Genomic DNA, 21444 nt, shown 5'->3' with positions numbered 1-21444 from the left:
CCACCAATTTTCTTCACATGCAAGAAACTGACATGCTTTTCGTCCATAAATAATTTCACTTCTTAATTTTACCAGGAAACAACATTTCAGTCTTGAGTATATGTCGAGGGGGAAATATGTACACAGGCGAAAGATGAAATCGTGACACCGGCGAAGTCGGGTATTCATACTCAGTCTCGCGATCATCCCGGCGAAGCCGGTACCCGGCAAAGCGGGTAATCATCTAGTATGTATATATGCAAGCAAGCATTCATAGTATATACTTGCATGGATGTATACACACAGAACCATCTATAATGAACACACATACGCAAACACCATGAATTTGTGTACAGGAACACACACTTTGATGTTATAAAAACAATAATTAAGTCAAGAACGACAAATAAAAGGGATTTACCTATCGATCAGTTACCTCTATCTGTACCTGTATATCATTCACATTTCTTCTATGCATCTTCTTCTTGAGCGTTCCAGAATTTTCTGGTTACGTGTGAGCTCGTTTGCCCATTTGGGTTCCCCAAACTTTACTCTGAGAGCATAGTCAGCTTCACTCCGCTTTCGTTGAGTAGGCATGCTGGGTATTTTCGTGTTTTCATAACCCACCGAACTCTGACATGGATTACAGGATCTTTTCCGCCCGTCATTTCTATGCATCAAACGTGGATATGGATGCAAGGATTGCTTGTGGCAGCCTCTTTCTATGCAAGACTGCGAGGGTGTATAGCTGGAAACGATTTTCAATCAATCAATCAATATGAGGCTTATATCGTGCGTATTTCGTGGGTACAGTTCTAAGCGCAGGGATTTATTTTATTATTCTATTTTATTTTTTTATTTTATGCAATTTATATCGCGCACATATTCAAGGCGCAGGGATTTATTTATGCCGTGTGAGATGGAATTTTTTACACAATACATCACGCATTCACATCGGCCAGCAGATCGCAGCCATTTCGGCGCATATCCTACTTTTCACGGCCTATTATTCCAAGTCACACAGGTATTTTGGTGGACATATTTATCTATGCCAATACAATTTTGCCAGGAAAGACCCTTTTGTCAATCGTGGGATCTTTAACGTGCTCAGCAAGAATTAAACACGATTGGTTGATACCGAAAAAGTTGTATGCACTTGTTGGTAAACAGCAATGGACAGCCAATCTGGTGTAACGATGTCAGATTTCTCCTGATTTCAGCTTTCTGATTCGGCCTCGTTGATCTTGAATAAACTCTACACTGAAAAAAAACCAACTTCGATAATACTGACGATTGACTTGACCTTGGGTACTTAAACTTTACGTACATTCATGGGGTCAAATTTGTCCAACCAATTTATGTAATTTAAACTTAGAAATTTGATTTATTCTAAATTGTTTCCCTTCTCGTTGAAGGGACGTAACCATTTGTTGCACGTTTTCGAAGAAATAGAATTTTGGAGTGAAATCTCTTAAATTTCACCACCAATTTCCTTCACTTGCAAGAAACTGACCAGGAAACAATATTTCAGTCTCAAGTATATATTGAGTCAGAAAGCTGACATCAGGAGAAATCTGACATTGAGATTTTCGGCAAAATGCTGCCTATTTCGCGTAATGGGCAGTGTTTTGCCGAAGTTTCGCGAAATGGGCAACAACTGAATTTTTGCTGATTCCGCGAATTCGGCAATTCCGTGAATTCAGCACAACATATATATATAGAGAGAGAGAGAGAGAAATAGGGGACAGCTCATACATCACAAAGCACAATATAAGTCTCAGCTACTCTTCAAGTCATTCAGTTACAGGTTATTTCTCCTTGGTTGTGTTACTATGAAGTCCAACAAGTTCTTGACCACACAATGCAAATTTAATTCAAAATGAATTGTAATTTTTTTTTTATTCATCAACTTTTTTTCTTTTGTGTGTGTGTGTGTGTGTGTGTGTGTGTGTGTGTGTGTGTGTGTGTGTTGTTATTCGATCAGGCATCACCAACTTCGATCAACTTCTTTTTTATTGAAGACAAAAAAATCATTTAGAATCACAAGCACTATTAACAAAAAAGTACATTATTTATGTCTCAAGTACATGATGTATGGATATCACAAAACATTATGGCATTCCCTCTCCTAACATATAACCACGTCATATGTCCCAAATAGACACTAGTTCTGGGGACAGAAAAACCAAGTTAGCCAAGCATGGCATTCCCATTTTGAAACATTCCTACATGGCACGTTATGCCATCAGAATCTCCAAATGGCAGCTGTCACGTATCTCCGTACTTCTTGTCGCGTGGTTGCTGGTTCCCCTCGTGTCTACTTGCTTCGCTGTTCCAAGAATTACTCAGCAATGTCTGGACTCTTGATCGAAGACCCTAAGTACTCCTGGCTGAAAGAACTGGGACTTTCAGCTCAAAATGAAGGTGTTTACACGGGTACTTGGGGCGCAACTGGAGAGGTAAATTGAAACATGTCTACAGAAATACTTCGTAAGAGGTCGTGTTTGTGTGTGATTTCCGTTTCCTCGTGTTTACGTGTACTTCATTTTATGACAGTTTGAAGTAAAGAAGGGAATCGGAACTCAAGTTCTTCTTTTTTTGTGGAGCATTTACGTTACGTTTGAACGGGGAGGAAAATATGTAAAGTTTGCATTTTTGTCCCCAGTAATTTTCCCAAGGTCAAGGTTGGAGGTGTGCTTTGTTTGTGGACATGCGATTGGCTAGTTTATGTTCCATGCCTGTGCTAAGAATGGACCCGTACATTACTTTTCTGAGAGGGGGGGGGGGGGGGGGTCAGGGAGGGGAGGGGAGGGGGGAGCAGGACTGAATTTCCAAATTCCTATTGGATTGCAGGAGTCTGCATCGAGAAGCAGACAAAATTAAGATTATAATTATTTCCCTCTTTACAATCTCTAGCAGTAGCAAGTTTGTAGATATATTCAGGTTTCCCAATTGCTTCATTTCCGGCTGATTTATGTGGAGCACGTGATGCACACTAAAAATATTGGCGGTTTAGAAGTGTCGTCTGCGCAATGATCGCGGCGGCTTTCTTGACCGCCAAGGACGACTGCGCACGTTGTGAGACGTCATTCGTTAGACCTCAATAGCATTTTGAAACACATACACCTTTAGTATACATTTTTTTTGTTTTTTTTGTTTGTTTGTTCCAACCCATTTAAATTGTCTTTTTTCTTCCAGGAAGTGACGTCCTTGTGCCCAGCGAACAACCAGCCTATTGCTAAAGTCAAACAGGTAAAATTGAACAGCAACAGCTGTTTCAAGTGCTCAATCTCTACTTTATAAGAAATATTGTGCTGTGCATTTACACATGGCAAAGATGCAGCATTTTAAGGTCAAACATTTTAATGGAAGGGCGCTGGTTCTGAGCGACGCTTAGTTCTCGAGTTAGGTGTGACCACATGACGTCATTTATACATTCGTCATCGAAGATCTTTCGTATTTCAATCAGTACTGTCATTTCCCAGTTCTGTGTTCTGCGGTTGTTTTGACTGATTTGACAAGTTGAGAAAACCAATGACATTTTATTTTTGCGAAGCAACTGAATATGACAAGAAAAGAAAGCGTGCAGAAGTATGTGTGGGTCCCGCCAGACTTTCTGAGTCTCTGACCAACGATTTCTCCCTTGGAAGAAAATGAAGATGTCTGTTTTTTGTCTGCTTTGATTAAGGTAGGGAGATTTTACAGTGCACACGGTAAATTGCAAGTCGTAATGGACAAGAATGTTGTTATTCTTCTTTCTTCGAAGTACCGTAGATTTGTTCTTGGCCATATTTTTGAGCTGTGCATTGTTATATTATGGGAAAAACACGTTTGAACGCAAATTCGCAAAGAAGTTTTGATCATTTGCTCCGGAACTGCAACGTCGAAAGACGATTTGCTCAAACAAAACATTCTGGCTCAATATGCGGGAACATGCTGGTAGTGTCATATTTTATAAATGGGTGTGGAAGAACTGCTCATAATTAACATAGCACTCTGGCCCTGTTCTTTTTTTCATCACACCCAAAACCGTTATTTGTTTTGGGCGACGCAGCATTATATGCTTGAACTTTGAAGGCTTCATTGTTGTGTCTGGAAAGGGAAGAATCAATATTGATGTGGACAGGGAGGATTAAATTACATATCTTATCCCAATTCATATATAGCAATTTACTTCAGTTTAGTGCTAGGACGCTGAAACTACGCTCACCCTGGTAAAGGGGGAAAAGTACCCTAAAAATAGAACAGCCTTGAGGTCACAATGACGTCATGACCGGGATACCCTCCCAGCATGCACTGAGCACGCATGCTCCCGCCGCCATCTTTGTCAAATTCATTCCACTCTTCAGCGACTTGACTGCGGACGTGTTTTGGTCTACGCTCGGGCTATTCTTTAGCCCTCTGCTTCTTGGCAGTTCCAACCCTGGACACATCGTTTGTACTTAGCTTTGGCTGAGTTTGGGTGAGATTTTTCCAGTTTTACCTTGTTGTTTCATTTTCGTTTGCCACAAGTTAGTCTTGTTTACGTTTTGACGTTTCTAGACTTTCGCCAATATGGCAGACAGTGAGAAGAAAAAATCTAGCGCTAGACAGGTGGGGACAACAGAGTCCCCGTCTAAGAAGGTGACTAAGAAAGCGAAGGGGTCGAAAACCACTGTTAGTTGTTTTGAACCAGTTTCTAAGACATCGTTTCATGTACAAATTGATGATCCCAAAAGTCCTGAAATGCCGGCGTTGAAGCATGGGTGCAAGACAGCGTCTGAGCTGAAGCATGTTAGCAAGACAGCGCCGGTCAAGTCTAGCGTTATGACAGATAAAGAAACTTTGTCAGTGAAAGAAGATTTGTCAACTATGTTTGCTTCGTTTAGCGAACAAATGCGTGCCATGTTTTCAGCGGAGTTACAGTCGGCGAACGCGCAGTTGCTTTCTCTCCATGCGGGAGCGGACAAAGCAAGCGCAGGAGCGAGGGCGAAGGCAACCCCGTCAGCCACGGTGACGAGTGCTGATGTTCACGCTGAGCAAGATGCCGGTTTCGACAACTTTTCTGAAGGTACCGTACTGTCCCAACTTCCGCCCGGCGTCGGGCAGGAAGCCGTCAGTAGACGTGCGTCATGGCGAGGCGGCATAGCCCTTCCCACGCTAGCTCTCAGTACGGGAGACACGGAGTGTATGTCCGGCCAGGAGTTGCCGACGACACAAAGGTCTCAACTTCTGCCACGGGAGCAAGAAGCTGTCAATAGAGAAACATACGGACGAGGCGGAATGACCCCTCCCATGTGTACTCTTGAGACAGGAGATACGAGGTGCTTGTCTGGCCACGAGTTGCAGACGGCACTAAGGTCTCTACTTCCGCCACGGGGGCAGGAAGCCGTCAATAGTCAGGCATCCGGGCGAGGTTTATCCCTTCCCATGCCTCGGCTTAGAACGGAAGACACGCTACCGTCGGTACGGCCTATTCAGGTTCCGGTATCGGCACAGCGTTCCACACTTCCGCCCGGGGGGCAGGAAGTATTCTCGAGGAGGGATGCTAGCGGTGGTTTTACCTCACAAGCACCTTCACTTCCGGGGGATACCACCTATGACGATGCTAGTCATTATGGTGGCGAACTTCCGGAAGGGGAATTGGAATATGAAGATTCCGCTGTGGATGATGATGCCAATGTGCAGTTACCAGCTAAGCTTAGCCATGCGGTAGCTATGGCAGCTCAGGTAGCGGCACGGTACTTTGAGGAAGGAGTGGTGTCAGCAGCTAACGTTACGGCACCGCCACCTTCAGCTGTTGGGGATTTTCACGCACCGCAAGAAGGGACACCAACTTTTAAGTTTCGGGAGTCCCCTTCAGTGGCGTATGAGATGTCTTTGATTCTGGCTAAGCGGTCGGGATCTAGGGGTGTGACGTCTGTCCCTGTGCCTATTTTGTCAGAGCATGGTCAGGCGCCGGACTCGGCCAAGCCTTGGCTGGCTGACGCACATCGAGCCCCTCACGTCCCACAGGCGGCACGTAGATTGGTGTTGAACGCTTACCCTCATAATCTCATAGATTCCTTCTCTTTGCCGCGTGCTACGCTCCCGGTAACACCGGAGTTGGCGTCGCTCAGGGAAGACACCTATGGCAAAGACAGGGCTGTCCCTTATACGGAAGCCTCTCTTTTGGGTTTGGAAGAAACAGGGAGATACGGCTTGGAGTTAGCGTCCCTGTCAGAGACTCTACTCAGGTCTCTCTCCCGTTCTATTGCTACGTCACTGGATCCGTTTGAATTTCGGAGTGACGCGAGTGTAAAGGACGTGACTACTCTGCTCGCTACTTTGGCTAAAGTCTCAGCAGAGCAAATGCGTTTTTCTGCGCATCTTTACGCACATGCGGTGCATTCGCGCAGGTCTGCGTTTCTGGCTGGCTCTAAGATCCAAGACAAGGCCACGCTGGAGGTGCTTAAGTTCTCGCCGTTCACGGACGGTTCCTTGCTGGGGCAGCCGTCACTTGACGCCCTCCAGAAGGAAACACAGGACAATCGTGACTTAGCGATCGCTAAGCTAGCTCAGCACGGGTTTACTAAACCTCAGAGCAAGAGCTACGGGCCACCTAAACCTTCCGCCTCTTCGGCGAATAGGGGCGGGGCTACGCAAGCCAGCTCTTCTTCAAGGGGTAGGGGAAGAGGCGCGCCTTACCCTAAGAAGAAGCCGTCTTTCGGCAATTCAAGGGGGTCTGGACGCAAAGCACACCCCCAATGATGCCCCCCCGAACCGCTACCCCACACACCCGACACGCCTTTGGCGGCGGGCGGCCTGTCTCGGGCGCTCCCACTTTGGTCGCTAAGGGTAAACAGTCAGTGGATAGTGGGCGTAGTGCGTTCGGGGTTCAGGCTACTCTGGAAGGAGGGAAAAGCTCCCTTAACCAGAGTTCTACCGAAGTTCAAGTTTCCTGTCAAGCTGGAGGCAAAGACGGCGATACAAGCAGAAATTTTGTCTCTACTTCAGAAGGAAGCGATAGACGAAGTAACGGACCACAACTCCCCGGGTTTCTACGGGAGAATTTTCGTGGTACCGAAGGCTTCAGGGGGCTGGCGCCCTGTCTTAGACTTGTCTCCTCTGAACAGATTCCTGAGACAGATCAAGTTTACAATGGAGACTCCAGCGTCAGTCAGGGACGCACTCAGACCGGGAGACTGGGTGACGTCGATCGACCTGACAGACGCTTACTTTCACATCCTCATGCATCCATCAGACCGGAAATGGCTGAGATTTCGATGGGGAGAGAGAGTGTTCCAATTCAAGGCTCTTCCTTTCGGCCTTTCTTTGGCCCCTTGGATTTTCACGATGGTGGTACGGCAGCTGTGCTCTCTTGTCAGGCAGCAGGGCGTACGCCTCAGGGCTTATCTCGACGACTGGCTTATCCTCAATCAGGATCGGGAAGCATGCAGCGCCCATACGCGGTTCTCACTGCGTCAGGCTCACGAGTTGGGTTTCTCGGTCAATCAAGCCAAGTCGGAACTTACACCATCCCAGGATTTCACGTACCTGGGAATGAGGTTCAATACGGCAGATTGGTCAGTACGCCCCTCACAGAGGAGGATAGACAAGCTGCAGGATCTAGTGAAATCACTGGCGGCACGGCAGCAAGCCTCGGTCCGGGAGCTGGCGTCAGTGCTTGGTCAAATGGAATCTATGGCCACTCTTGTCCCTCTGGGGAGAGTACACAAGAGGCCGTTTCAGGCAGCTTTGAATTCGGTTTGGAACCCCTCCTCTCAGGGATGGCAGGTATCGGTTCAGTTAGAAAGCTGGTTTCAAGAGACCACGGCTCAATGGCTGGAACCATGGATTTCACAGGGAGTCCTCATCACTCCCCCTCCTCCAGAGGAGGACTTGTTCACAGACGCTTCCCTGTCAGGCTGGGGCGCTCATCTCTCTCACCACACAGCCTCAGGCAAGTGGACAACAGGCCAGGCCCTCTCGCACATCAATGTGCTCGAGTTAGAGGCTGTAGCCCAAGGTCTTCAGAGCTTTCTGCCACTGGTGACAGGCAAGCATGTTCGTCTGCATACAGACAATACTACCGTGGCAGCCTACATCAACAGGCAGGGCGGCTCTCGCTCTCACACTCTGTCTCTCAAGGCATGCCAAATCCTGAAGTGGTGTCACCAACATCAGATATGGTTATCAGCAAAATACCTTCCGGGAAAACTGAATGTTTTGGCAGACGCCCTCAGTCGATCATCGAAGGTACTCCACACGGAGTGGACGATCACCCACCACGCTCTACAGCGTCTGTGGGCTCAGGTGGAAAAACCAGTGATCGATCTTTTCGCGACACGGTTCTCAAGGAGATTACCAGTGTTCATATCCCCGTTTCCGGACCCCGAAGCCTGGAAAGTGAATGCACTGGAAGTCGACTGGACAGGACTCACGGCTTACGCTTTCCCACCATTCCAACTCCTTGGAAAAGTGTTGAGAAAAGCAGAGTTGGAGCAACCATCTCTGGTTCTGGTCGCACCGTTGTGGACAAGCCAGCACTGGTTCCCGGATCTCCTCCGTCTGGCAAAAGGTCCTCCCATTCCGCTAAATCTGGAAAAGGGAGAGTTACTACAACCACGTACCGGCATTCAGCATGCGAACCCACAGTCCCTGCTCCTTCACGCATGGAGACTGTGAGAAGATCCTTGCGTTTGTCAGGTGCCTCAGAGAGGACACTGGATTTGGTGCAGAAAGCGCACAGGAAATCTACAAGCTCAGTGTACGCTTCACATTGGGCGGCTTGGGTTAAATGGTGTGCAGAGAATCGGGTTGTCGCTGTGGCCCCACGTTCTATGCAGGTAGCTAATCACTTGTCATGGTTAGCAGCTCAAGGCAGCTCCCCCTCGTCTCTCCGAGTCAGACGTTCTGCTATTTCAGCTACTTTGAGGCAGTTAGGTCACAACGTTAACCTCAGTGGAGTTATCGCTAGTGTCTTAAAAGGGGCATCAATAGATTTTGCTAAAATTAGAGCCCCAGTCCCTGCATGGGATCTCTTCCTCGTTCTGGAATTCTTAAGATCGCAAGATTTTGAACCATTGCAATCGGCTAGCCTAGCTAATCTTACTCGTAAGACACTTTTGCTCGTTCTTTTGGCTACAGCAAGGAGAGGTAGCGAAATTCACGCGCTCTCAGGCTCTTCTAGAGACATAGCTTTTGAAAAAGATGGTGCTATCACCTTACGTTTTCGGCCGGAATTTTTAGCCAAAAACCAGAAGCCTGATCAAACTTCTCCTGTAGTCAGAATTCTTCCTCTTAGCAGAATTCTTGCTCCAGGCGACCCAGATATGTCTAACTGTCCGGTTCGGGCTCTTTCTAGTTACCTGTCTCGCACGGAGCCTATCAGAGCGAATCAGCAGAAACTGCTCTTCATCTCTCTGAACACGGCTAGGCATAAAGACATATCCAAGGTAACTCTTTCTAAGTGGGTCTCAACGCTGGTTAAACAGGCGTATGAGTGGTGGCACGGAAAGAAAGGGGGGGGGGGGGCAGTCAGTTCTCCCTCTAACGTCGGCTCGAACGCACGAGGCGAGAGCCTGGGCATCCTCCTTAGCGGTGCTTCGATCGGGAAGACTGTCTGAAGTCCTCGATTCAGCCTACTGGAGATCTGAGGATGTTTTTATCAACTTTTACCTGCGCGACGTGTCCAGTACGCGCCAGGATGGTACCAAGGCCCTGCCAGCGATGGTAGCAGCAGGCCAATTGCTGGCTAGTTCATAGGTGAGCATCCCACCACCTTAATTAGCAATCTGCTATATATGAATTGGGATAAGATATGTAATTTAATCGAACATTTTTGGTTAAATTTTGATTTGATTAATATACTTACCCAATTCATATACCGAAGTCCCTCCCGCTTTAGTTCCCCTAAAAATATAACGGGGTGCTTCGAGCGAATGAATTTGACAAAGATGGCGGCGGGAGCATGCGTGCTCAGTGCATGCTGGGAGGGTATCCCGGTCATGACGTCATTGTGACCTCAAGGCTGTTCTATTTTTAGGGTACTTTTCCCCCTTTACCAGGGTGAGCGTAGTTTCAGCGTCCTAGCACTAAACTGAAGTAAATTGCTATATATGAATTGGGTAAGTATATTAATCAAATCAAAATTTAACCAAAAATTTTCGAATCATTATTGAAGAGTGGACAGGGAGGAATTATTATTCTAGATGTGAAAAGGGAGGATTCATTACTGATGTGGCAGTTTTTGCTCTATCAGAAGGGAGTTACTTGAGCGAAATGCAGGACAAACGTGGATCTTACATAAGAGAATGGGAATAACTATAAGTTGATTGCAGAGGCATTTCTTCCAGGAAGATATATTAGAATTTGGTATGTTGCGTTCTTGCTCTATGTATGTGTGTGAGTCCGAGAGAGAGAGAGAGAGAGTATATATGCAGTGTGTGTGTGTGTGTGCTGGCTTCAACTTAATTTTTAAGAGGTGCACATAAAGATGTGTGAATACCATTGCTTATGATAACTTCTATCGTTATTGATTTCAGGGCAGCCCAGCTGACTATGAGAAAGCCATACAAGCCACCAGGGCTGCCTGGCAAGAATGGGCTGAAGTAAGTGTCTGCATTTTACCACTTCACTTGAATTCTCTCTTCCTACTAACCCCCCCCCCCCCCTCCTTGTCCCCACTACCCTTTCCACATCCCCCCCCCCCCCTCCCTCCTTCAAGAGGCCATGACAGGCAGTAGTTTTTCCTTCCTCATGTGACCTTCACCTCCATATCACCCCTCCTGGTATTGTCCTTTGCTGGCATGAGCGGTAGACATCCCTTGTAGTTGTAATAAGGAAATTTAATTTGTTCATCCTCACGGTAAAGCCATTAGGGGCATCCCTTGTGATGTAATAATTCACCTTTACACTCTCTTTGGGGTCAAACTGCAGTACAGTATCCAAGCACGTTCCATTTGATTAGAGAAACAATCATTTTGCTTCAATTAGTTGAAAGTTGAATTAGATAAAGTGAACAAGAGAGGACAAAAGGCTGATGCAGTCCGTAATTTACCTTGTGTTTGCAGAGCTGCCAACTGCTAAGTAAGAGCATTTGCTATGCCAAGAAGATAAAAATTGCTACTCTTAAATAAATAATCACAAGCGTGCAACAGTTCCCTCTTTTTTGTGAGTCCTAGTACTCATTTCTGCTTCCCACTCCATGAAGCGGTGAAACATCGTGTACACTGAAAAGTGGCAATGCAGATACTCTCTAATGGGCATTTAAATTACATTCTTATCCCAACTCACATAAATGCAATTTACTTCAGTCTAGTGCTAGGACGCTGAATCGTCACCTTGGTAACAAGGGGAGGTAACCCTAAAAAAAGAGCGACCTTGACCCTTTAATATAACGAAGTCTCGCGTGACTTCCTGACCTTGCCGCCATCTTTGAATCATACTCTCTTCAGCGCTCCGTGGACACGGACGTGTTCGTTTTCGCTCCGGCTTTTCAGCCGTTTTTGTCTGATGCTGCTTGTGTCAGACCCACACCTTGGTACTCGTGCACGTTCCTCTGCTCTCTACGTGTGTTTGGGGTGAGCTATTTTGATATTTTCATTGATAGTTTGACTTAGGTTTTGCCAGCGCTTAGCTGTTGTTTACACTTTTCACCCACCATGTCGGTTAGTGGTAAAAGGAAACTCTAAGCCAGTGGCGGAGCCTTCTCCTGTCAAATAAGCCTCCCCGTAAATCGAAAGCCTGTGCGAGTCTTGCTGTGATTATCGTCTCAGATCTCTTGTCAAATCTTCTTTCGATGTTATTATTGACATGCCTGAATTTTCCATGCCAAATTGCCTTCGGAATCAATTAGGCTACAGTCGCTTCAGGTTCTAGCTCTGTTAGTGATAAGCAAGATGTTTCTGTGTTTTTGCGCTCAATGAGCTACTGTGACATGCCTTTTTTTTACTCATGCCAAAATTGTCTTAGAATCAATTACAGTTGCTTCAGGTTCTAGCTCTGTTGGTGATTTAGCTAGATGTTTGTGCCTTTTTGCGCTCTCTGAGCGCCCAGATTTCAGCACTTTCAGCAGTATTTTCGTCGACCAAGGCAGTACTGCTGTCTTTTCCTCCTGGTGTCGGGGATTCCCGTTCCCTGGGCAGGGTGCGTGTTCCTCCTTTGGCCACAGTCACGTCCGCTGACGTGCATGCGTCTTTTGATGGCAGCGACGGTTTTTCTCATCTGCGTTCTCAGGCCTCTTCTGGTGGTCGGCCTGTTAACGATCAAGGTATTTATTCTTCGTTAGTAGCCGGGTTCTCCGGCCAAAGCGAAGATCGTATACTGGAGCAAGTAGCCACGCCGGTACGCCGCGCCGTGAGTGAAAGCCATCCCAGTGTGATGCCGCTCCGTAAGCTCGAGCGGATAGCACAGGGGGTGAGCCCAGATACGTGTTCGGTCTCACCGAACAGGGGACTTGTGTTCGTTGTCACCACCGCATGGCGATCGGTAGGTGCGGCGTCGCAGCATTCCCCGCTTCCGTCCGCCAGGGCGGAAGCAGTCCCTAGGGACACACTGCGTTCGTTGTCACCACCGCATTGCGTTCGGTAGGTGCGGCGTAGCAGCATTCCCCGCTTCCGTCCGCCAGGGCGGAAGCAGTCCCTAGGGACACACTGCGTGGGTATCGCATCCCTCGCGTGTCGTCTCTTCCGGGCAACGCTTCGCCTGACTATAGTCAGGGCGGAAGTGTGTTGCCTGGTTGCACGGATGTGCGGGACTTTGAGTCGGATTTCGGTGCTTCCGTTCAGGAAGATGAAGATTCTGACTTCCGGATGCCGGTTAAACTTCCGCAAGCAATGGCTTTGGCAGCGGAAGTGGCTTCGCGGTATTTCGAGGAGGGTGTTGCAACATCTGTTGGTTTGTTTGCACAACCTCCTTCCGCTTTCGGGGATTTCCGTTTCTGTTCTGAGAAGCAGCAGTTCCGTTTTCGGGAATCCCCGTTGGTAGCGTTTGAGCTTTCTAAGCTACTAGCTACTGTTCAGCATGGCGGTGCGTTTCACGCTGTACTGCTGTTAACAGCTCTTGGTCTGGCTCCTGTTTCAGCGCAGCCTTACCTTGCTTCTTCGTGTTTAGCCTCAGCTTTGCCTGCTGGTTTGGCTAAGAAGTTTACACTGCCGCATAACTCAGTCAGGTTGTTTGACTTGTTTGCCTTGCCTCGTTCCGGTCACACCGGAACTTGCAGTCGGCAAGATGGATACAGCAGAGACAGAGTATTCCCGTTTACGGAGAATTCTCTTTTGTCTTTGGAGGAGACTGGCTTACGCTTGCTTGAGTTATTGTCTCTCTCTGAGTCCTTGCAGAGATCTCTGTCGAGATCTATCGCGTTGTCATTGGACTCATTCAAGTTTGGTGGCGATGTGGTAGAGAAAGACGTCGCTTGTCTGTTAGAGAAGACGGCTACAGTAGAACAGTACGTTATACTGAGTCCTCTCTCTTGCTCTGAGGGAATAAGCACCTGATCTTTTCGAGTTCGAAAACTTTGCAAAGTTTTTTTTTCTCGTGTTTATCTTCTCTGCGCTTGTCAACTTCGAGTTTTGTCGTGACGCACGGGAGATGGAAGTTATGACGCTTCTAGCCGCTTTGACTAAAGTCTACTGAGCAGCGGAGCCTCCCAGCGCTTTTATTTGCACATTCCGTGCACGCGGCAGGTTCTCCTTTCCCTCTAGGATTTAAGATTTAGAGTCACTTTTGAGTCACTTTAATCTTTTCCTTTTCAGAGGTTTGCTTGTCTGGTCAGCCATCGCTTGGCTCAGGTTACAAGTAAGAGGCGGATCTACTCCGCTCTTTGTTTTTGTGGCTCTTCAGGGGAGTGTTCGCACGTTTATGCTACGGTGCTTTCCTCCCCATCTTCTGGGAGGAGCCGTGAACTGCTTCAGCTTGCCACTTTTGCCTCATTTAGGCAAGGTAACAAAGCTAAGCAAACACACTTAGGGTTAGACCCTCTGCCTTAGGCAGCTTTGTGGTAGGTACGCCCATCTATGGTGCGGCATATCTCTTATTTTTCACCTTCTCGGGTGAAGCTGCTAAGGCCGCTAATTTTTCGCCTCAGTGGCGGAAAAACAAGGCAAGCTGTTAAAACAATCTCGGCTTTTACGGTTTACGGAATCGCGCTTTCTCTTTAGAGTCATAAGCTTTGGGTTCCGACAAATCGCCAGAACATGTCCAAATTTTGGCTCACATTCTGACTCAAAATCTCTATTAGGCTCGCTGAGCTACTGTTCGTAGCCTCTCAGTCGGGTCTTTTCCGGCTAAGCCTACCTCTTGAGGCGACTTTTGCTGCGCAGCACAAAGGACTCGCAGAAATTCCTTAGTTTCAGCTTTTCTTTCTGAGAGGTACGGAAAGAACTTAATCATCATCATGTGGCTAAACTTAGGTTTGGCACAGAAGTCTTGAGCATTGGGGTGGTTTTTCTCCCACACGCAAAAGACGGTGACTTGTTGTTTATGTTTTGCCAGCAATGAATAGAATCACATTCCTTGAGGTCAGTGTTTCTTCCTTGGCATTACGCCTTGCAGGGCTTTCTCCCGCGAGTTAACAGGCTACACTCTCGTTGTAGCCTTCACTGCGACGGCCCCTGGATTTTTCTTAAATTTGCAATGTGCTAGGAGTTTTCTCCTACATCGCAGAATGGTACGCATTTGTTCGCCCTGTTAGATTCTTTAGCCTTCTCGGCTAGGCCGTCGAAGTGACGTCACACGTGTCACAGTATGGCATACAGGCGCCCGGTTTTACCGCGCCTTCCCTGTTTATCCGAAGGTTGAATCTTGGTTTGTCATTTCAGGGATTCAGCTTTGGGTACTTTCTCAGGTCTTTCTGCACGCTTTCTAAGCGTCAATTTAGGCTGAGCCAATTTCGCTCAAAGGGCAGAGGGAGGGTACAGCTTACCTTCCCCTCAGCGATTTTTCCCAACTTTAGGTTTCTAGTACTTGATTTTCCAGTTAAGGAAACCTTGGTTTTATACGGAAGCCGTATTCTATCCCTAGGCCAGTTCTCTTACTTTGAGATTATTTTCTCAAGGTTTTTTGAACTGACTTCATGTAATGCCTCTAATGTTACGGTCATCGGGAAACTGAAATTTGAAGACGCTCACGCACCCTCTCTCGGGATGGGAGCTTAGTCTAAGAGCGTATCGGGTTACTGATACCCTCCCGTGCTTTTCCCAATTGCGGGCTGGGCTATCATAGTACTAGCATGCAATCAGGTTTTCAATACTCCTTTCGTTTCACTCCTGTTTTTGCAATAGGAAAAATTTACCCTCATCTTTGTAGCCTCGGCTTAGTCTTTTTCGTTTTTCAGCAAAGGCCGCAATTCGGTCTCGTTCTGACCACCGAGGTTAAGCGTCATCGGTCTCGGTTGCTACCGGGACGGGTGACCGTTTTTGAATATGGGCCTTTCAGGCATTCTTTCTAACTTTCAAGCTGTGGCCTTATGGCTTCAGCTATTGTACTGCTGTTTACTCACACTCGAACTCAGTGGCGCTTTGCTCCCGCGAGGCATTCTTTTCCGGTTAACAGAAGTTCGCCCTCTTTATTTCAAGCCACGGTGTAGGGAGATGGGTACTTTGCTCTCTCTGACACCACTCCCTTAGCCATCGAGGACAATGGTTGTCTTCTCTGGGCTTGTTTTCCTATCAGAGCTTCATCCTTTTATTTGAAAGGATCAGTGGCATTCTGTCACACTCCCGCAAACGGGTCCTTCCTCCTCACTTGTTAGCCTTTTGAGATAAGGCAGTAAGGTGAAGGAAAAGGGGGGGGGGGGGGAATGTATTTTGTATCTTGGACTATTCTCTTTTGAGCTCTGTCCAGACGGTTTGTTAGAACATGGGCCTATTTCTGTGCCTTACGTGAATTAGGCTATGCTTCTCCCTAATCTTGTCAGTGTGACTTGTTTAGCTCGCATTATAAGATGACAGGTCTCTTTTCTCAGAGAGACCATATACTGGATAGGGTTCAATACAAAAGACCTCTTCAAGGCAAGTCTGGGTCTTTTGGTTTCGGAGTTTTGATGCTCCACATGTTTCGAACCGCTGCATTCTGCTAGCCTTCATAAACATTACGTGAAACGTTCTTCCTTTTCTCCTAGCTGCAGCGCACAGAGGTAGCGAGATTCACACACTCTTTAGCTTACAGTGTTATGTAGGTTTCAATAGAGGCTCTCTACCTCACTCTGTTTCTGTCCAGACTTTTTGTCAGGCATCAACAACTAGGACAACCATCTCTGATGGTTTTTATAGTTTTCCTCTTTCTAAGATTCTTGCCATAGGCGATCCATTGTTATGAATCTGATCAGTTATCTCATTATGCTCCTTCCTGTCCTTTACAGGAGGTTTAAAGGTTCATAAGCAAAACTACTCTTATCGTTTTTGATCACAAGGGTAGACAGGTTCTTATCTACGTTGGTGTTCAAATTACTAGGATATCCCGAGGTCCTTGACTTCTTCTACTGGATATCGTAGGAGCTCTCTATCATCCTTTACCTGCGTGGCTTTTGCAGCGCGCGGCGTTACGGTTCTAACGCGCTTCAAGCAATGGTTGCAGCTGGGTATATTTTTTTGCCTAGCTTATAGATTGAGCAGCCCACCGCCTTTATTAGCAATCTGCATTTATGTGAGTTGGGATAAGAATGTAATTTAATTATAAATTTTAATAATAAATTTTAATTTGATTATATACTTACCCAACTCACATAGTGAATACCCTCCCACCTGCCCCGCTTTTGAGGGTTTTGTGGTTTCCTAAAAAAAAGAGGGGTTTTTCTGTTCGCTTTCGATCGTATGAGTATGATTCAAAGATGGCGGCAAGGTCAGGAAGTCACGCGAGACTTCGTTATATTAAAGGGTCAAGGTCGGTTTTTTTAGGGTTACCTCCCCTTGTTACCAAGGTGACGATTCAGCGTCCTAGCACTAGACTGAAGTAAATTGCATTTATGTGAGTTGGGTAAGTATATAATCAAATTAAAATTTATTATTAAAATTTATAATTTATGTTCCTGCAATCTCAGGAAACTATTAAAAATGTCTATTCTTGTGGAACTGCAAGATGGCATGAATGAGGATGTTGAAATGAAGTTTAGCAAATGCTACACTTAAACACCATTTGCTACGCTGACAATTTAAAAAAAAATCTAAATTGCTACACTTGAGGCTTCACAAAGGTTGGCAGGTCTGTTTTTGAGCTAGAACAAAAAAAGAAAAAAATTGTTGGACTTTGGTGTCCAGGCTAGTAGCTTTTTTTCAGGGCATGTTTATTTTGCTAAGGTCCCGGTCCAGATGGTTGCTGTCTAAAAAAAAAAGTTGAAGTACACCCCTGCAGTAATTAATATGTACATTATTTATTTATTTATTTATTTATATGGGAGATTTATATAGCGCTTGACGTTCTCTAAGCGCTTTACATATTAATTTCTGCCGTGTGAGATGGAATTTTGTACACAATATATCACGCATTCACATCGGCCAGTAAATCTCAAGCCATTACGGCGAATATTTACTTTTCACGGCCTATTATTCCAAGTCACATGGGTATTTGGTGGACATTTTTTATCTATGCCTATATAATTTTGCCAGGAAAGACCCTTTTGTCAATCGTGGGATCTTTAATGTGCACACCCCAATGTAGTGTAGAGGAAACACCTTCTTAAGACTTCCCCTTTTCAGGACCTTGTTTTCTCATGCTTTCTCTGCATAACATCTGTAGAATTACCCCCATTTTAAGATTTCCTCTCTTTTAAAACTTTTTCTTCGTGTTTTGGTCGTCTTAAAATTGGGTGCCACTGTGTTAGTAAGTGTGTAGATTTTCTATAACACTATTATTTGTAAGGGTACATTTCTCAATACACTTTTTTGTGCAGATTCCAGCCCCACAGAGAGGGGAAATTGTCCGTCAGATGGGGGAGGCTCTACGCAAAAAGAAAACTCTTCTGGGAAAGCTGGTGAGTATGTTTTAAAAAGGTTTTTGTTTTTTGTTTTTTTGTCTATGTATGATTTACTTTTGAATAGTGGTACAGTCAAACCTGTCCTTGTGAACATCTCTGAAAAGTGACCATGTGCCCACAACGAACCACTCCCAAGGATCCTATTTAGCAAAGAGGCAGTTATCTCCCTGCCGAAGCCACGATTATTCCCCATGGATAATCGTCCGCAGTGAAAAGCTTTTTAACCAATGGAAATTTAGCTGTATTTGTTTCCGCGGGACATATCATCATGGCAGCGAACTGCACTACACATTTTCAGAATGTAGACACTGACGAAAAACTGACCCCATTTTCATGTGTTTCGTGGTCAAAAGCTTTGACATGTGCATCTGAGTGGATTAACCTTGACCGTGAAGAACAGGCTGTCAGCCAAAACATTGACGGAACGAGTCGCAAATGGACTAAACAGCTGAAAGACCAGTTTTTCTTTTATAATATTTATAAAAAAAACAAAGAAGTACACACTCTAAATGCATACGACATGTGTAATGGAGTAAGCGAGAGTCATACGGAACCAACCTACTGGCACCTGACAGAATAACAAGCATTGAAATGAACAAGCGACTTTCATCCTCAAACTTTCATGAAAAAGACTCGACTTAAAGGAAAACAAATTCTTTTACCATAGTGTCCACCTGTCAATAACAACCCCTTTTGGTTGATCCCTTTGGTGGTCGTTAAAGACAGGTTCGACTGTAGTACCTGTGATGAGCGGACAACCATGTGACCAGCCAAAGGCATCCCTAAATTGCAGGTGTCCTTATGACAGGTGCATTTCCTTTCATTTCATTTTTCAGACAAAGGGCCAGAGGAATAAATCTATTCTGTGTCCTGTTATCGGAGGGTCCTTACATTGCAAGTGCCACTGTATTATTGTGTCGCTAGGTCACTGAGGCCATATGCAAGGGTGTTTATCAATGTTGCCATTCTGTGAGTGTTTGGCATTGATGTACGTGGCAGGATTACTCAGAACACAAATAAGGTAATTTGAGGGGGGAGAAAGTTAAAAAATTTGTTGTGACTTGCTAATGTTTATGAATATCATTGTGCAGGAATCCCTGGAAATGGGAAAGATTGTAGCGGAGGGGGAGGGAGAGGTCCAGGAGTACATTGACATTGCTGACTACGCTGTGGGCCTGTCTCGCATGTTCTCTGGAAACGTCTTTCCTTCCGAACGTGAGTCGAGAAGTCGCTGGTGAACTGCTTTTGGAAGGGGAGTGGGTCCATGTATATAATTATATCGTCAAAAACTCTTCGGCATTACAGAATCCTTTTGAACAACCTAACAGTGTTTTTATTTTCGTCTTCGTTTGCCAGACCTCGGTACACCTCTGGTACTGGTAGCATTTATGAAGGCAGCAATGGTTCACAAACTCCCTGTGGTGAAAACACCCAGGCCATGGTCTTCTTCGTAAAACTAAGGGTTTATTATACCCCTGGTTATGCTTTTCTTTGATGAATTGCATGAGGATGCACATGCACATGCACAGAGGCTGTAACAATGACATTGGGCTTTTTCACTTCAGGTTCAGAAGAGGAGATACACTTTACATCTACTAGTGTTAGCCTTCATCTGTTTTGAGTAAACTGCAAGTCTTTAGATTTTGTATCCTGTATATCTGAAAACATTGTGGCCCCGTACATTTAACAGGACAAGGATGTAGTAAATGAGTTAGGCCAAAAACAAAAATAGGTGTGGTTACGGTAACATAGTCTAAAAAAATAGGGTAGGAAGGTAGGCAATCACTTTTTTTTTTTTTAACTTTTTTTTTTAATGTGTACAAATTAAACCTACTTGACAGGGAAATAAGTGTGCGACTCGAGCAATTTAATTAATTTGAGCGTTTTCTGCACTCGTTTTGTTTTCTTTTTTTTCTTTTTTTGACAAATGTAATAAAAAGTTATAGGGTCGGCCCCTACAAATAGGGTAGGTCGGGTTACCGTAACCACACCTATTTTTTTTTTAGGCCTTAAGTATCTGTCAATTATCTCGGAAGTGACAAATCCATGTGTGCGTTCAGTAACCCAAAGTCTGTGATGGCTTCCTTTTAGATTGTGGTTGCAGTCAGATATTTATTGGATTGCTAAAAACTCCATGAATCTAGTTTAGAAGATTTTCTGTCGAGTCCCTTTGTAAATTGACCTCCATTCAAAGACCCCCTTCTCTTTTAAAACCTAATTGTCTCAGATTTTTGGTGTCTTAAAAAGGGGTCTCATATTGTACTCAGGGTGTGCGTTGTGTCTTCAGGTCGGGGACATATGCTGATTGAGCAGTGGAACCCACTGGGAACAGTGGGCGTCATCACAGCCTTCAACTTCCCTGTGGCCGTGTATGGCTGGAACTCCTGCATTGCACTCATCACGGGCAACACTGTGCTCTGGTAAATGTTGCACTGTTTGTCTAGTTACCACTCTGCTCTCATTGTCTGCAACTCGGGCCAGAGCATGTATTGGTCGTCACATGACAATAAGATGACAAAAATGTGTTACTTCTGTTGAATTGATGCTTTCAGACTAACATCACTAGAGCAGACCTGGGAACCCATACCATTTTGTCATATTTTGTACGCATGATTGTCTAGAATACTATCAGTACGGTCAGCGGACAAAAAAACGACGAGAATAATTCCTAGACCACTTTTCTTCACAAGCTCATCCCGAAGCCGATCCAGCATTTTGACACATGATTACAGTTTTTGTCAGTAAACATTGAAAGTGCTTTTAGTTATGCGCTATAGAAATCTCCTTGATAAATAAAATAAATAAATAATAAAGAAGGATTTGTTTCAAACGTATTGGTAAACTTAATTAACGGTGTGACGGATGCGTGTGAAGCATGTTTGAATCATGGATGTTCAAATGTTGTGTGTAGTATGCTCAATTTTTCTGAAATACACCAAGTTTGTTTTAGAATACTCCAAGTGCAAAACAGGGGTTCCCAGGTCTGCTAGAGCTAGGTCACGTGGTTGACAGCGGGTGGTGGGTTATGGGGGGGTAAGGACATTCTGATAATCCTCGCTCCACGGCTATCGCCAGTTGTCTCTCTGACCGGATGCAACAGTCCTACGCGAATCTATCACAACCAGAATACAGAGTGATCTCCCATATGTTGTTCACGAGCAGTGTTCGCGAGACGAAAATGATTGCAGATTGGCCGACTTCGACAGTGATCTCCGTTCTGTTCTTCACAGTTATGATAAAGACATCGTTCTAAGGTCAAAACAAGTCGAAATTTTGGGACTGCTGCCGGAAGGAGACCGTAATATACGGCTGCATCACTGTCAAAAAAAGCATCTGCTCCAGCCAGCGACAAAACCAAACCGTTCATTATCACGTGACACTTATGCCATATTTAGAGTTGTTTGCACAGTAAATACATCCGCGAAAAATAGCTCGATTGAAACTGTCTAAAATAAAAATTCCTCTGTAATTTAAAAATTAGAAAACACCATGAAAAATCATTATCGACGATCGCGAATCTGCTTACATCC

General features: G+C 45.4%; 1 protein-coding gene across 1 annotated transcript in view; it reads left to right on the top strand.

The window, feature by feature from the left end:
* Positions 1 to 2211: 2211 nt before the first annotated feature.
* LOC138983552 (alpha-aminoadipic semialdehyde dehydrogenase-like) overlaps positions 2212 to 21444 on the top strand; it is a 36167-nt gene continuing 16934 nt past the window's right edge. Inside the window, exons 1-6 of the mRNA XM_070356824.1 lie at positions 2212 to 2438; positions 3178 to 3231; positions 10485 to 10550; positions 17831 to 17911; positions 19006 to 19129; positions 20202 to 20334. Coding sequence (XP_070212925.1) covers positions 2238 to 2438; positions 3178 to 3231; positions 10485 to 10550; positions 17831 to 17911; positions 19006 to 19129; positions 20202 to 20334 — 659 coding nt within the window. The 5' untranslated portion in view covers positions 2212 to 2237. The remainder of the gene's footprint in view (positions 2439 to 3177; positions 3232 to 10484; positions 10551 to 17830; positions 17912 to 19005; positions 19130 to 20201; positions 20335 to 21444) is intronic.

Source organism: Littorina saxatilis, linkage group LG1 (assembly GCF_037325665.1).
Source record: "Littorina saxatilis isolate snail1 linkage group LG1, US_GU_Lsax_2.0, whole genome shotgun sequence".
Lineage (NCBI taxonomy): Eukaryota > Metazoa > Mollusca > Gastropoda > Littorinimorpha > Littorinidae > Littorina > Littorina saxatilis.
Note: the sequence above shows the minus strand (reverse complement) of the source record. Positions and strands in the feature narration are given on the sequence as shown.